Source organism: Colletotrichum fructicola (genome assembly GCF_000319635.2).
Source record: "Colletotrichum fructicola Nara gc5 chromosome Unknown KSG_Nara_v1_contig08, whole genome shotgun sequence".
Taxonomy (NCBI): Eukaryota; Fungi; Ascomycota; class Sordariomycetes; order Glomerellales; family Glomerellaceae; genus Colletotrichum; species Colletotrichum fructicola.
This window is the reverse complement of record NW_027094058.1, coordinates 2,724,288-2,741,208: the sequence shown is the minus strand read 5'-3', so window position 1 is coordinate 2,741,208 and position 16,921 is coordinate 2,724,288. Positions and strand designations below refer to the sequence as shown.

At 52.9% G+C, this 16,921-nt stretch overlaps 2 protein-coding genes across 2 annotated transcripts; one reads left to right on the top strand and one right to left on the bottom strand.

The window, feature by feature from the left end:
• Nucleotides 1–6,268: 6,268 nt before the first annotated feature.
• On the bottom strand, nucleotides 6,269–7,979 carry CGGC5_v013818 (uncharacterized protein; the record flags this gene model as incomplete). The annotated part of the gene is made up of 6 exons (XM_066152992.1): nucleotides 6,269–6,341; nucleotides 6,380–7,278; nucleotides 7,334–7,432; nucleotides 7,525–7,603; nucleotides 7,655–7,749; nucleotides 7,815–7,979. The coding sequence occupies 6 exons, from the start codon at nucleotides 7,977–7,979 to the stop codon at nucleotides 6,269–6,271; spliced, it is 1,410 nt and encodes a 469-aa protein (XP_066007802.1).
• A 2,196-nt stretch (nucleotides 7,980–10,175) lies between these two features.
• cch1 (Calcium-channel protein cch1) lies at nucleotides 10,176–16,695 on the top strand (the record flags this gene model as incomplete). The annotated part of the gene is made up of 5 exons (XM_032027091.1): nucleotides 10,176–11,717; nucleotides 11,767–14,154; nucleotides 14,216–15,987; nucleotides 16,039–16,128; nucleotides 16,194–16,695. 5 exons carry the CDS (start codon nucleotides 10,176–10,178, stop codon nucleotides 16,693–16,695), a joined length of 6,294 nt encoding a protein of 2,097 aa, XP_031876495.1.
• Between the last annotated feature and the right edge of the window lie 226 nt (nucleotides 16,696–16,921).

Sequence of the window (16,921 nt, the reverse complement as noted above, 5' to 3'; positions counted from 1 at the left end):
AGTGTTGCACAGCACAGTAGTCCGGTAAGGTGAATGCTTGAGGGGAAAGCAGCCGGCAGCTGTGAGATGCGAAAGGATTGAAAGTTGAAAGGGGAGCTGCAATGCAGATATCTACATTCAGCAGATGCTGAAATTATTGCAGCTTGGTGGGGGGTGTGCTTGGAGGGTGGCGTGTGCATCAAGTTGCACGAGGAAGGCAAGTGAGAAGTTCAGAGAGATGGCAACGGTTGGTAGTCCTGCTGACAAGGAGAGGCCTGTTGAGTCTCTTGCTCCGTTTCTGCTCTACTCCTGCGTCTGCTGGTGTATCTGGCCCTGGTGTCCTTCTGGGGATGAGCTGTCTGTCTTGTATTGCAGCTGCAGCTGCATGTGGATGAGGTGCAGGTGTGGCTAGTGCATGGGCATGTCCAGGTAATGTTCTGAGTACGGGTGACAGCTTCAGAGTTGAGGTATGGCCAAGGGATGCAAGGTCTGGGAATGGAGTGACGAATACCTCGCAAGCAGCCGAAGAGCAGGGATCAGGCAAGTGATCTGGGACCGTTCCCCTGGGACGCAGGATGCGACGACAATGTCAAGCTTGAGATTTGACTGAACGAGCTTGCTAGGGAGCGGCGGTGAGGTGAAGACTGGCCAAGCATGAAAGGCTCTATGAATAGCCTGTCGTCTTTGTGACAAGGGGGTTTTGCTTGCTTGAGATCGAAGCTAGGTGATGGTCTTTGATGATATCGCTCGATCCAGCTCTCTCTTCCTTCTAGCTGGGTGCTCTGTAGTTGTCGATGTCAAAAGCGGACCGGGAGTCTCTTCGGTAATTCGTGTATATTGATGCTTGTCCGATCTCCCTTCAGAACTCCAATATAGTTGTTCGGTATGCTGGGTCAGTGTTGTCTTGCCGCCTTCTCTTTCTACCCTCTCGGTTCTTTCTCCTCTTCTGTCTCTTTGGGTTCCTTCTTCTTGTCGTTGGGAACCTTGGCAAGGATAGCCCCCTGCGACCTGGAGAGTAATGATGTTCCAAGGTGATGGGAGTGATGGTGGTGAGGGCAAGTGGTAATCCGAGTGCTGTGAATGGTATGAGTGCGATGCTGTACCGATCACCGGTCAGGGAAGCCGGGTCCAAGAGCCAAAGCCAGGGTCAGAAGCATCCGGGAAGCGAAGTGAAGCAACGCAAGTCAAAGCCCAGGACACCTTGTCTTTGTCGTAAGAGGAGATTCATTCATTGAATCAGATGCTAGGTGGGAGGAATGAAAGAAAAGCATCTGGCTGGGCTGGGTGGTTTTATGTGTACATGTTACGCATGTGCATCTAAGGCGACCCTCTGGTTCTCTTGCCTTAGCCTCTGTCGTATGCCGTCGCTGGCTTCTCTGCGTCCGAAAGAGCATCTAGCTGATTGCCGCATTCGGATGTGGGTTTGAAAGCGGCGCCGGGCGGCCGTACACCAGCCTTACCCTACCTTAGGCAAGGCACATATCCTAAGCAAGCCCCGGCCGCTGCTCGTCTGTCTATCTGTTTGGCCGTCTTCGGTTAAGACGAATGGGTTGTGCCTCTTCTGCTGTCATGGTCCAGGCTAATATGCCGTACCATGGGAGCTGCCATGTAATACCCTGCAATGCGCCCTGCCTAGCACTCTGAACACCAAGGGAGCTGACATTCAAGAGAGTGTAGCAGCCTCGTAATAATCATAGAAACAACCCGGACTCGCAGGTCTTTGATTGCCAACGACCAACAGGGAATTCACCATGGGCAGGGATGACGGCGCCAGGGGGAGAGGGGCATCAGCCGTGTGATGTGATGCTTGCTGCCGGAGTGGGCACCTACGTGCGCCTGTTTACGGATGGATATCCATGTCTTGCTTCTCTTGTCGTTGGCAACAGGGCAGTGGCCGCTGTTGGAGCTGGTGCCTCTCGGGGTAGCACCGAGCAGCCGTGAGCTGGCCCATCCTGTGCCATCGTCATATCTTATGTTGGCGAGGGTATCTTGACGGGAATCGTGTCTGACCATGTTCACCCACCGGTTCGCGCTGGTAACCGAAGAATGTGGCGGTGGCATTTTCTCTGTCGGCCAAGCCCAAGACTGATAGAGCGGACGGGGTCAGCATGGACGTTGTCTTTCCTCCTTCTCTTGCCCCTGCTCATGTCTCTTCTTATTCTTCGCTCACATATTCCGATTCCTTCCCTCAGCTCTATTTCCATTCAGCCGCTGACAATGTGTGTGCTATCGCCCTTCGTAACTCACCCCTCCTCCCTCAGGCCGTACCGTGTCATGGGGGCCAGCATGTGGCTCAATCTCCCCCGCCCTTGCCCTCCACCCCCGTCGTTTTGCTTGCCGTACCATGACAGAACAATCCAGGCGGGAGACAGACAAGAGACCAGACCCAAGAGGCTTTGATTGTGATTGGGGCGGAGAGCAGGAAGAGATGAGGTTCGAGCCCGGAAGCGGGCCCAGGGCCAGTGAAAGGTAGCTAGGTCTAGGGAAGCAGGCAATGCCGCGGCCCAGCCAGTGGACTGGGAAGTTGAAGGGTAAAAGCAATGCAAGGGGACGCGAGGCGAGAGGAGGCGAAGGCGACAGAGGGGGAGGCGTTGGCACAAACAACCATAAAAAAATAAAATAAAAAAAAAAGCTGTTCAGTTGGTGAAGTTGGGTTAGAGAGGCTCAAGAGGAATGTTTGTTTGCTCGAATCGGTACATCGGGCTGTCTGTGCTGCCGGAATCGTTGGTGGCGCCTGTCCTGATTGGCCTAGTCCAAGAACAGCCTGTGGCGCGTTCGGTTCTTTGATCCTGACAAGTTGAACTGACACCCGGCACAGTGTGGGCTGTCATCGCCCCGCTCTACGCATAAGGTAAGGTAGGTAAGGTATGGCACCTACATTACATTACCTTACCTTACCTTAGGTGCCTACTTACCTAGGTACGTGCAGGGCACTTGCACCAGCCCCAGGCCTGCAAGGGCTACCACGCGCCAGGTGCAGGAGCATAAGGTACCTAGGTAGGTACGGATACTGAGGTACGGTAAGCCCAGGTACGTGGCGGGTGCAAGACGGGTGCGGGCAAGCAGGTGGTAGGTAAGCGGAGATAGAAGACCTTCCTCCATGTCCATGTCATCCCGGGCACCCATCTCCTATTCCCGTCTATGAATGCTACGCAGCAAGCAGGATCAATTCCACACAACACCTCCTTGCCGTCTCTCAACTTTTACTTGATCTACTTTACCCACTGCAACTGTTCATATTGCGCACCTACCTTACCCAACCTCATCCCTCACCAGCTAAGTAAAACCACACTTGTCCCGGCAGTCCTCCCGTCATCGCCGTCCTCGCATCGTCACCTGGCTTGCTGTTTTGCTGCTTGCCTTGGGTGTACTGAGTGCACTCAATTGGCGATAGACACACCTCACAGATGGCTGCTCTCCACCCCAACCAACAGAATGAGTTGGGTGAATCTCGCGTCCGCATCTGTGTCTAAGGTAGTGTAGGTATGCCTGCACCAAGCTGTAGTTGGGTGAAGTACTTGTGCAGTCCACCCCACATGACCTCACCAGAGACTCAGCTGTCATTCCAACACCCCCTTCGTTCTCGCCAAACCCCGGCTGCCCGCTACCAACCATCACCCCTGCTGCGTTTCCGATTCCACCATTTCCCATTCATAGCCAATCTGAATAGGACGCGGCAGCGAATCAACGAGCTGTTACCCAACATTCCGCACCGCGCCATGTGATGAGGGTGGGTGACAGAGGAAGGATAGAATATGCTGACGCTGAGTACCTAGAGGCAGTAGACACCCACCTCTCTCGCGTGTTTGATCCGTCCTGTAATATGAGTTGGCATACTGTTTGTCTTGTTTGCCGCCGACATTTACGTCCTAAGCTGGACCTGGGGTCCCGATTCCCGAGCCTAGAACCCATCGTCGGTGCACGTATTCCAGTTTAGAAGGGTCCTCCTCATTGAGCCCATGGACGCTCGACAAGTCAGCTGGAGACCGAGACAAAAGAACGAACCGTACCTACCCATGGTAAAGTAGGCACCGTCCGGCCTCTTCGGATAGCCCGTCTTGTGCCACTATCACTCCCACAACCACTGCCACCAAGGCAAGGCAGTGTGCGGGCGACAGAACCGATGGTGCCGCCTCAGGCTCGCTCGACAGCTCGTCTCCTCCGGATAATAGTGTCCTTGCACATCGTCAACCCCATTCCAGAGCCAGTAGAAGAAGCTACAAGCAAGTGCTAAGACGAGCCAGCCTGGAGCCGCCATCGCAGCCGGGACTGGACTTTGCGCGCATCCTCTGAGCCAGTCGCCTTCCTTTCCTGCGGCGCTTGCGGCTTACGTCTGCAGCTATAGCGCGCTACCTGCCCGGCTATGCCTCTGGATCTGGCACTAGACTAGACGCCGCCAAGGAGATTTTCTTCTCCAAACTTTGCTTAGCTTAACCTCTCCGACCCGGCCTGACTCTTACCATACCTAGGAAGTAGTATGTCGCCGACCTGTCTCACTGCTATCCTTCCGTTTTCTCTCTTTCTGTTCTTGCCTCCGCCTTTGGCTTATTCCTCTCTTCATGCAGAGCTCTTCCTCGAGGGACTGCAATATTCCCGCCCGTTCCCGTCTCGTACCATGCACGTGGTAAAGCATGGTCTTGGCTCTTCTTCCGTTCGTTGGCAACCTGTATATCAAGGCACATAAACATCGGTACGCTCGGTTTACGACCAGTCGAATGTCTCGTACAGCCCGTCTTCACATACGGTTGCCCAGAGACCCAGCCGCAGTGCGTCACCATGTATGAGGGTCGTTTGAGCTCCCACCCGACCGCCAAGTTGACGGGCCGTTTGCTGGCATCAGACATGTCCAAGGCGAATACTCAACCAACATCTCCGTAACTTCATGTCACTTACCCAAGGCCAGTAGTTTTGCCGTGGGAAAAGGCTAGTGGTCAGTCGTGACTGCCATGACACTGACGGTCGCGCTTTACGGACAAGGCAGGCAGAGGTCATCTCTCGCCGAAGGCATCTGATCGAGACATGCGACGCCAGATCTATGTCAAGCCGATCGGTCGGATACCCCATGAGAACCGGAATGTGCGCATCGACAAGTGTGATGCGTCGCGCGTTTGCCAATTTAATTCCCGCGTACAAAGTTACCGCGTTGAGATCACTGTTTAATCCAAGGTAAGTAGACCGCTGTTGATACTCTTGGTCTCTGGTCGCAGAACATAGCCTTTACGGCGGACTCGATGTGCCAAAGGCTCTTGAATAAACGTCGTGAAGGCTGTTTTGGTCATCCACACTCTATTAGATCATTCGTCATACACTTATCCAGCCACATCCTTCCACTGCCACGCGAGCTGCCATCGAACCTAATATCAATCCGTGGTCATGCCAGAAATAATGCTCGTGCGTCCTCAGGCTGATCCCCTGTCTACACTGCCTCATAAGGACATCTCGAGACCACATGATGAAAGAGGCATTTTGCATCACTATCAACCTCTTGCTGCTGCCGCGTTCCTCATCACCCATGTGTTTTGCTCAGATGGCGGCGGGAGTCGATCCTGGAGGCAGCGATCGCCGACCCGGCTCTGTAGACTTGATCGGAGGTGTCAAAATTTGCTGACGTGGGGACGGTGACAACGTCGCTACAGGCGGAAGGACAGCAGGCAAAATAGGTGTCTTGATGCTGGGAGGTTGCGGACGGGGCAGAGGAGGTGAATGCTTCGTCGGGGAAAGCCCAGCTTCAGCTGAGGGTAGTGTGAATGATGAGTGCGCTGAGCCAGGAACGCCATGTTCGCGACTGATAACCGGGGTTGCTGTCAAGCTAGACACTCCTGGCCTGGGCGATGAAGTATCTGCAGGGCCAGGAGTTGCCTCCAGTCGAGTGGGGCTCGACGGTAATCCATCGCGACCAGTTAATACGGACCCGTTAGCCATGAAGTGCGCTGCAACATCGACTGAGTCATCAGCCTTGGGTGTCGCTGGCTCATTACTGCCTGTGTTGCCTGATTCTCTCTCTCTGACCCGGTCTGACGGTTCCGATGGTCCAGCGACTGGCGTAACAACAGGAGACACTCCGTCCAAGGTTGTCTTCCCGTCTTGTGAGTTGGACTCAGGCTGGGTAGTCTGGTCCCCAGAGAAAGAGGTTGATTGCGTACTCTCATCGGTCTGAGTAACGCTCGGTCCATCCATCGGTTGTGAGCGTGATGAAATTTCGACAATGATTCCAGCAGATGGCCGAGGACTATGTGCTGTGGGGAGCTGGCTGGCAGGTGACGAGTCGGAGGGTCGACTGACCTTCAGCTTAATTGTCGTCCGTGGCCTTGCAGCCGCCTCCTCCGCGCGTCGCCGGCAAGTCTGACAGACGAAGTGGAATTCTGTTCTCTCAGCCTCGGTCTCACTTATGCCTACGCACTTGCTGTGCTGCCAGACATTGCACTTCTCGCAGGAAATACTATGCGTCCCGTCATCTACCTGGCCATAAACGCCACAAATGCAGTCGAAGATCCAGTCATCCTCTTCGTCTTCGTCATCGAGCTCCTGAAGCGCACGCTTGTTCTTCTCTATCTCAGCCTGCAGTCGACGTTCAGATACGCGACCTGAACCACTGCGGTTGTCTTCCGAAAGCTGAGAGAGTTCCCTTTCGTGCTGTGAGCGCCGGGCTTCCCGCTCTTTCAGGCGCTTTTCACGGGACAACAGCCTCGAATCTCGCTCTTTTTCGAGTTTGAGCCGTTGTTGCTCCTCTTTTCTTGCAGCAACTTGTTGAGCCTGGACCACTTGGGCCTCCTCCTTGGCCTTCTCCTCTTGCTTCTGTTGTTCAACTTTGCCAGCGATCCTGCTTGATCGTTTGGCATTCGCCATTTTCGCCAAATTAAGAAGCTCCTTCTCGCGTTGTTGCTCTTTGCGTTTCCTCGACTCTTCTTGCTTCTCCAAAATGGGCAGCAAGTGGTCTCGCAGAGAGTCTCGCAGTATCTTCTCGTTGTCGTCCTTGGTCTTGTGAAAAGAGGCGATAAGCCCTTGGACCTCTTCTAGGGTCACAGCAACACATTCCCACTTCATGCCACCGAGACCGTCGTCCTCGCGAGTAGGCGAAGGCGCTTCCGTGGATTCTTTTGGGGTTTGATCCGGTTCATCGGCAGCCTCTGCTGCAGAGACGCGGCGCCTCTTGTTAGACCGAGAGCCGTACTTGGTCGGCTTGGACTTCTTCTTCGGTGTTACTTGTTTTGGTGGAGCATCGGTGAGGCGGTATACCCTATTGTCATCGAGGACAAAGTAGGTGCGGTCATCCCTATCCCAACCCAGGGGTTCTATCCGCTGTTCAGGTATCTTAGTACGGCATACCGAGACTCGCCGAATTTCAGGCACTTACCCAGCTGGCCTGGTCAACATCCTTCTGTTCCTCCATCTTCTCCCTTACGCGTTCGGGACGCAGCATAATCCATTGTGTCATTTGTTGGAGAATCTGAATCTATTGCATGGTCAGCAATGAAGCTTGATAACTTGGCAATGGTGAGAAGCTGCCTTTCTTAAGACGTCAAAGTCAGCGAATTTTGCAGCAACCTCATCGGAACCAAACGGATTCTTTTCGGGCGCTCTAGCTAAATATTGCCTTCTGGTGTACTCGTCGAACAATTCGTGCCTGCTCCTGGTCAGCGGTCGGAAAACGCGAGGGATCTGGGTTGAAGCGTACGTCAAGCCTCTGTGCGACGATATGAACTTGAGAAGAGCCAGGCCAATGTCCTGGAGCACGGGAGCGTTTGGCTTGAGGCATTCGGTTTCGATATCCTGTGGCATCGCGGGTCAGTAATTGCAAAGTTGGTAAGCACGGTTGGGAAGGGCAGGCAGCTTACTTCGGTGTCCAGACTGTCGTCAATCTTAACGACCTTCCCGAAAAGAAAGATCCATTGACACAGGTTGGCAAATTGCCATTGGCTGCGAATGCGATGGAGTAGGGTTGGTTCCTCTCGTTCTACAACGTCGATTTCTTCAATATTCCGTTTGCGTGACGAGACCATCTTCTGGATTGGTGTGTCGCGAGGTTAAGAGCGCCTTCTGGAAACCAGGTATGTCTTTGTCAGTTGAGGATTACTATCCGAGGCGTCGCGTCGTGGGCATGTCGTGGCCGAGAAAGGGTTGAAACTACCAATGGCAAGACAAGGCGACGTAGAGGTTGATGGTGAAGACGTCGCGAAGAAAAAAGAAGCTTTGAAGAGACAAGGGAGTTTTCTGCGGCGCAGTGGCGCCGAGCGAGTGCACGTCAGGTAAGATGCGAAAGCGCTATCCGAGTCGGCAAGAGTGGTAAGAATGCAACAGGGCGAAGGACAACAGAAATCCGGCGTAACGTAGTTTCGCTCCTTGGGAGAAGCAATCAAAATCTGAGATGGGGTCGTCATAAGGATTAGAATGCAGGTGCCGTGATGGGTGCCGTCCGGGGTGGTTTTGCAAGGCTAGAGGTGAGGTAGCGATGGCGTGCAGTTTGTACGGCGCGGTACTTCTCAGCTGCCAGGTACGCGACCGTGTAAGATTACCTACCTACCTACCTAAGGCACCCGACCTTAACACGACGTGCCTGCCGTCAGGACCGACCGGCGACGCGTCGGGTTAGGCGGGTTAGTTTCTGACGGGTACCCTAAGGTTGCGTCCAGTGCGGGCCCGTGTTCTGCCGCGGACATGATAGGTACTTACATAAGGTACGCCAGGTCCCTTATGTTACCTTACATAAGCTTCATAAGGAGACTCAGCATCCGCCCCCCACCTTGTCCACATGTACCTTAGGTAGGTAGCCGGATGGAGAATATCCATCTCCAAGCCGTTTTCCCTCACTTCGTCTGAATACCTAAAGCTCCCGTCCTATAGAACAGGCTTAATTCCCCGAAGTCCCTTGGCTCGTTCGTATTTACTCAGTTTGTTGGAACAATCTGCCTTGATACCTGGATACCTACCTATGGTTCACCTGTGCTCTGATTGAGCGTCAGGGGAGGCAGCAATTTGGCTTCAGGCGGCACCGGAATTGATCTTGCGCAAATCGCCCAGTCAGGCAGAGCTGAGCAACGACACCACATGCTTGATGCAGTTTTGAGGCTCTTAATGCCTGATGTGACTAGTCCTCGTATTGAACGTGTGTACGTTGAGTTCTGTATGTCGTTCATGCGTGTGCTGTTCTTCCAAAGGCTACCGTCTCACCTTACCTAGTCCCCCGCCAGGGGGTGAGGGAGGACTCCCGATCCAGGGCTCCCGGCACCAATATTCATCGTTCAGGACAGGGCCGCCCACGCCGACACGCTGACACCCGACTGTTACGCCGTTTCGAGACCTGGTGGGTACGTGCAGCGAAACACGGCTTCCATGGGCACTGTCCAGCTACTTTGGCAACCCCTTGACAGTGTCCAAGTTCCTGGGACTACAGTGTATTCACATCCCCCTGGCTGGGCTCCGCCAAGGCTACTTAAGGTACCCAAAGCACCTACATCTGTACCTTACTTCTGTAACGTAGGGGTAGATTTTGGCTCACCACCAATCACAGTTTGCTCTTCGTGTCCTTGTCAGCAGCAGACGATGCCGACCATCCGCCTTAAACGCTGAAAATAGAACTACTTCGCCGAGGACGTCCCACACCGCCAAGTCTCTCTACAGTGCTCGAATTGCTGCGTACTGACTTATTTCCTCTTAGGAACTCAGGCTCTGACCAAGGACAGTTAGCAGCAACGAACAACTCGTCTTACATCCGGCCTCGACAGCTGCCGCAATTCCATCACCCACCATCTGAACACGGCTCCGATTCGATTGAAACGGAATCGCAAAGATATTCTCGCGCTGACGATTGCGTCGGTGTTCGAAGTCCCCTAGATCCCAGACCTGCCATCATTTCAGCCTGTACTCCCGCCTTGACTCTGCTTCGACACTCACGTTTGTCGACACCGGGAAATACCTACCCAGTTTGCGACCGACGACAACTTTTCCGACCCCGCGACCCATACCAAGGTGTTGCATTATCGCTGTACGCGATACGATCCGGCGCCTCGACATGAGCCTCACCGAGACCCGACAATAATACGGAACATGCGTCTTGTTCTTCGACCGTCATAGACACAACCGCACTCGCCCCTCACGACGTTGCGGACCGGTTCCGACAGCTGTGTCAAGGACGCGGTGGCTTCCGCAAATTTCAAAACTCTTTTGAGCCTCGATTGGATTCGAATCATCACTTCGAGATGAATTCGCGACCAGACGATAGCACAGGCTCCGGCGGGGACCGTCTGCAGGCAGACTCCCAAACTGGGTATGAGCGAGGGCGTCAAGGCCAGACTTCAGCACCGCCGCTGTCACCCAATCGGCTCGGCCTTTCGACCTACTGGGAACAGCCGTACGTCGCCGCTCCGACAAGCTCAGGAAGCCCAGAGTCCCCCATCGACGCGTCCGCGCTTCAGTTCGCACTTCCACCCGATATAAACCAACCTCCCCCACCGCCAATCCCACGATTGAACTCACCATCTCTGGACTCGCTTGATCGTCCTTCTCCGTACTACGATGAAGGTGCAAACAACGACTACTACGAGGATAGAGTGCCTCTCACTTCAAGAGCCCAGCCCATCTCCGGGTCTTTAAGCGCCAATGCAGCGGGAGATGCTCAGCCCAGAGACAGCTTTCAGACTGTATCCGACATCGACAACACGACTTCAAGAACCCGAGATGCAAGATCTTTGGGCTATGATCTGGAGCCCGGCGGCATGGGTGCCGGACGACGCAGCTACGGAAACACGCTTAGCCCAGGAGCAGATCAGAGAAGATCTCGCTCACCGTCTACGGCTGGCGCGCTGTACAGAGCTGGCTCGATAATGCGAGCCATGTCGCAGCGTGTTGTTAACATCAGCGGCGAGGGCGAAATAATCGACCAGCGCAATTCACGCGGTCGGTCACCCTCCCCGGTGCCGGACCGTCGGCAACAGCTGCACAATTCTGCGCAGATGTTCACCGATACCTCCTATCATTCTCATTTCTCGCATGTGCCTGAAAAGACGCCAGAGGCCGCAGCCATCTTCGCAGAGCCTGCTCCTCCCCTCCAGCCGCGTGTCCCCATGAAGAACCCCCTTAAAGGAAAGTCTTTAGGCATTTTCCCTCCGGACCACCCGATACGAACCAAGTTATGCGACTTGTTGGTGCACCCATTCACCGAGCCGTTCATTCTCATCCTCATCATCTGCCAAGCTGTTCTACTGGCAATAGAATCTGCACCGGATGTCTTCACCCACCCCCGCCCTGACCGATGGGGTATCACGTGGATTGACTGGGCAATGTTAGTACTGTTTGCCATCTTCACTCTCGAGTTGATTGCTCGCATTCTGGTTTCCGGCTTCATCTTGAATGCTTCGGAATACAGCACAATCGATCGAAAACGGGGAGTAAGAGCGGCCGTCGTGGACCAGTACAGGAATATATTTCAACCCCAACGACAAAAGTCTGTCAAAGCTACGCGACAGATCAACCTTGGGCCCTCTGCTTTCCAGCGGTCATTTACTATCATGCAAGGCCAGACGCTACCTCAAACCGTCGAAGAACATCAGAGATTTCAGCTCGCGCGACGAGCCTTTTTGCGTCATTCTTTCAATCGCCTAGACTTCTTAGCTGTTGTCGCATTCTGGATATCCTTCGCTCTCAGTATCACAGGCATTGAGAGCCAAAAACACCTTTACGTGTTCCGCATGATCAGCTGCTTGCGGATTCTGAGGTTACTTGCTCTTACAAACGGCACAGCTGTAAGTGTCCCTTGCTTTTGAAAGTGTATGCCATACTGACATCCTGCAGATCATCCTGAGAAGTTTAAAAAAGGCGGCGCCGCTGCTCGTTCGCGTGGCCTTCCTCATAGCCTTCTTCTGGATCTTGTTTGCCATTATTGGTGTGCAGAGTTTCAAAGCCAGTTTGAGTCGCCAATGCGTCTGGCTTGACCCAACAGACCCCACGAACAAGACTAAATCTTTCACCAATGATATGCAATTCTGCGGTGGATTCCTCAATAATGTTACGGGAGACACCATGCCCTGGGTCCTGGTAGATAATGATGCCGTCTTGGACAACTTCAAGAACGGTAGCAAAGCTGGGAAAGGATTCATCTGCCCTAGAGGATCGATATGTTTACAACAGGAAAACCCGTTCAACGGAACTGTCAGCTTCGACAACATTTTCCAGTCTATCGAGATGGTTTTCGTGATCATCAGCTCAAACACATTCACCGACATCATGTACTACACAACCAACTCGGACTATCTTCCCGCGGCACTGTTCTTTGGGGCAGGTATCATGATACTCATGTTGTGGCTCGTAAACTTGCTCATTGCTGTCATCACGTCTTCCTTCCAAGTCATTCGGGAGGAGAGCAAGGCGAGCGCTTTCACTACGGAAGAGGAGCCACTGGTTCAAGAGCCAGTTGAAGAGGCACCACAGAAGGTTTCGGCACTGCGAAAGATCTACGATCAAACTTCTTTCTTGTGGATAGCAGTCATCGCTTTCGGTCTGCTGGCTCAGTGTTTTCGAAGCTCTCGGATGTCAGACAGTCGCGGTCGGTTCATTGATGCCGTCGAGGTTGTCGTCACAATCATTCTGGATTTCGAGATTGCCGTACGCATTGCCGCCGGTTGGCGCACTTTCCACAAAAGCCGACGCAACATTATCGACCTAGGCCTAGCTGTTATCACGAGCATTATTCTCATTCCCCCAATCCGTAACTCGGGAGAACCTTATGCCTGGTTGACCGTTTTCCAAATCTTGCGGGTGTATCGATTGGTTCTAGCGGTGCCGATGACGAGAAAGCTCATCGTAATGGTCTTGGGAAACTCCAACGGTATTGCCAACCTGATGCTTTTCGTCTTTCTCATCACATTTCTCATGTCCATCCTGGCGGCTCAACTATTCAGGGGCGAGATACCGAAGCACAACGATGACGGCGACCTCAACGAAGTCTCGTTTTTCACCATTTACAATTCGTTCCTCGGCATGTATCAAATCCTGTCGAGTGAGAACTGGACATCCATGCTTTACAACGTCACATCGTATTTGAACGCTTACAATACTGGCTGGATTGGGGCGATCTTTCTTATCGGGTGGTTCATCCTCGCGTTTCTAATTCTCGTCAACATGTTCATTGCTGTCATCCAGGAAAATTTCGATGTGTCTGAAGACGAGAAGCGGCTCGAGCAGGTCAAAGCTTTCTTGCAGAGGAAAGAACTTGGCAAGTCCTCAAGCAACCTGACGTTGTCGAACATCTTCACCTTTGGCAAGGTGAAGCGGAAAAAGGATCCCCTCGACTACGGTCCGGCAATGATGGAAATGTTGCTAAAGGATGCTGTCGTGCATGAATTCCTCGACGACTCCGTGGAGGGCCAGCATGATAGTCATGTCGAGGAGCAGCAGTCTCCCACGCGAGCCCAAACTGTCGCTGTCGGTGACGTGAAACCTGGCGTCATGTCCTCCGTATGGGGCAAGATGACCTCCATTTTCAGCAGCAAGGATCCGAACCCATTCTACTCGAATATCCGTTTCGATGGGCCAAATGATACCCTCGATCCGCGTCAGATGGCGCGACAAGCAGTTTCCGCCACCTCTGCCCGGAGGAAGGCGCAGCGGGAGTACCTAGCGAGGCACCCAAATTACAACAACTCCTTGTTCATTTTCACTCCTAAAAACCCCATTCGCCGTTTCTGTCAAAGGATCGTTGGGCCAGGGAGAGGGAACGAGCGATTCGATGGTGTCGAGCCCAATAAGATCGCTTGGTATGCCTCGTCTGCCTTCATCTATGCTTGTATCGTTGCAATGGTTGTGATTGCATGCGTTACGACGCCACTCTATCAGAAGCAGTACCAAGCAGAACATCCTGAATTCAGCATCACCTTCTGGTATGTGTGGACAGACACGGCGTTCGCTGTCGTATTTTCTATCGAAGCTGTTATTAAAGTAATCGCCGACGGCTTTTTCTTTACGCCAAATGCGTACTACCGTAGCTCTTGGGGCTTCATCGACGGAATTGTACTCGTCACCTTGCTCGTCAACGTTGGCACGTTACTCGCCAACGACGGTGCCGTGTCTAGAGCGATTGGTGCCTTCAAGGCATTACGTGCCCTGCGCTTACTCAATGTGAGTGACAGCGCAAGGGATACATTTCATTCGCTTATCATCGTCGGCGGTTGGAAAATTCTCAGTGTAAGTATTTCGTGTCGATCCAACCATGATAAAGCTACATTTACTGACCAACGTCACACAGGCCGCTTTCGTGTCAATCTCCCTGTTGATCCCCTTCGCCATCTACGGGCTGAATCTATTCAACGGACAGATGGTTTCGTGCAACGATGGCGATGATTCGATCGTTCTTTTATCAGACTGTTTTGGTGAATTCAACAACACGCCGTTCAACGACGACTGGCCAATGCTCGCCCCTAGAGTCCCATCCAACAGCTACTTCAGCTTCGATGATTTTGCGTCTTCTCTATTTGTGCTTTTCCAGATTGTCAGCCAAGAAGGCTGGACCGACGTTTCCTTCGCCTCACAGGCGGTGGTTGGGCGCGGGTATCAACCACAGGAACTCAACCGACAAGGCAACGCCATGTTCTTCGTCGTCTTTAACTTGCTTGCGACCGTATTCGTGCTGACGCTGTTCATCTCGGTGTTCATGCGCAACTACACTGAGCAGACTGGTGTCGCTTTCCTGACTGCCGAGCAACGCTCTTGGCTAGAGTTGCGCAAGCTTTTGCGGCAAATCTCACCGTCAAAGAGTTCCTACGATGAGTCAGAGAAGACTTGGAAGAAGTGGTGTCACAAGCGCGCAATTGAAAAGAGAGGCAAATGGTACACAGCCGTCACGTACGTCTTGGTCTGCCATCTTTTGCTCCTGCTCCTCGAATACCACGGCGAACCGGCCTGGTGGACCGATTCCAGAGATGGGTTGTTCTTGGCATTCACATTAGTCTACATGGCTAATATTGCCATTCGTATCATCGGTCTTGGCTGGGCTCGCTTCCGCAGGAGTTCGTGGGATCTCTATTCCCTGGTGGTCGTCACGGGGGCTTTCGTTTCCACGTCAGTCCTCATCATCAGCAGGAACAGTGATACATATGTTCAATTGCACAAATTCTTCCTGGTCGCCATCCTACTGCTTCTCATCCCTCGAAACGACGCCCTGGACCAACTTTTCAAAACGGCCGCTGCCAGTTTGACCACCATTGGTAATCTACTTGCTACATGGCTCGTTTTCTTCCTAGTATTTGCCATTGCTCTCACGCAGGCTTTCAGTCTGACTCGCTTTGGGGAGAATGAAGAGAGTAACATAAACTTTCGCAGTGTACCCAATGCTCTCATTCTTATCTTCCGAATGAGCTTCGGGGAAGGCTGGAATCAAGTTATGGAAGACTACGCTAACATTGAACCGCCACTGTGCGTGGATAATCCCGACTTTTTCGACAGCGATTGTGGCAGTAAACCATGGGCTCGCTTCTTGTTCGTGGCATGGAACATCCTCAGCATGTACATCTTTGTCAACCTCTTCGTATCCCTTATCTACGAGAGCTTCAGTTATGTGTATCAGAGGTCCAGCGGACTTGCTGCCGTTGATCGCGACGAGATTCGCCGTTTCAAAGAGGCATGGCGGAGTGTCGATCCTGCCGGTACCGGATTCATCAGCAAAGACGCTTTTCCTCGTCTCCTAGGCGAACTCTCTGGTGTATTTGAGATGCGCATCTACGATGCCGATGACTCGGTCAGACAAATTCTGGAGGATGTACGCAACGACGCCGCAACCTCCGGAGCACGACACATGTCAATCGCCTCAGCAAGCAACTACAGTGCAGGGGTCGATATTCAGCGGCTGAACAGACGTTTGGCCCAGATCGATATCAACAAAGTGCGTGAACGGCGCCGTCGGTTCAATATATTCTTCGAGGAGGTTATGGTCTCGGCAGATCCTGACAAGGGCATTTCCTTTACGTCTGTTCTAATGATTCTGGCCCACTACAACATTATCAATGACAGCAAGAGCTTGAAGTAGGTGACCTCTCATCAACTTGATAGCATGTTGAGCTAACAAGTAGGCAGGCTGGAAGAGTTCCTTCGTCGGCGAGCCCGATTGCAGCGTGTCGAGGAAGAAGTTCGTCGAAGAATTGTCCTGGGATTCTTCGACACCCTGTAGGTTTCCATTTCCCCTTAACCTGTAGATGTTCAACACGGTCAACTAATCCTCGTGCCCTTAGCTACTGGACGCGGAAGTTCAAGAAGCATATCGACCTGAGGAAATCGGCCAGAATGACAGCGATTCCTCAGCTCGATATCCCTCACATCCTTGTGGATGACGACGAGCACCGGCAAAAGTCCTCTCCTGTAGCTGGAACTGGTCAAATGAGGTCTGCACTTCTCACTGTGGAGGACGCTAACAAGTCGTCACACAAGAGTTGGACACCAGGGCCAGACATGGCATCCAACGACGCAGACTATCAACATCCGCTGAGTTTTCCACGGTCTGGCATATCAACGCCAGGTCATAATTCGACGCACTCAGCTTTCAGCTTTGAGCTTCAAGAAGGTGGACAATCATCGGCTCAAAGTAGCCGACGTGGAAGTGCGGTCAGCCCAGTCCAAAGTCCTGTCAGCCCAGCACAGGTCAGCAACATGCTAGACGATTCTATCTGGCTGGAGAGTATTCGACGCAGCGCAACGGTCAGGAAATCGGTCCGCAAGTCTGAGTGGAACCGGTGATGTTGTCAATCGAACCATGAAACTTTTGTATTCATCATTGTCGTTTATTTTGGCTCAACTTTCCCGGCATTTAATACAACAAGCGATGGCGTTCAGGTCCTGGGAAAGGAGTTCTGGGTCTATGTGAAGCATCCAGGCCCTGCTGCGGCCTGGTTGCAACCAAGATAATGATCGAATGATAGAGAGAGCCTTCGACACGGCGCACATCAACTTTAGTCAGATGTTG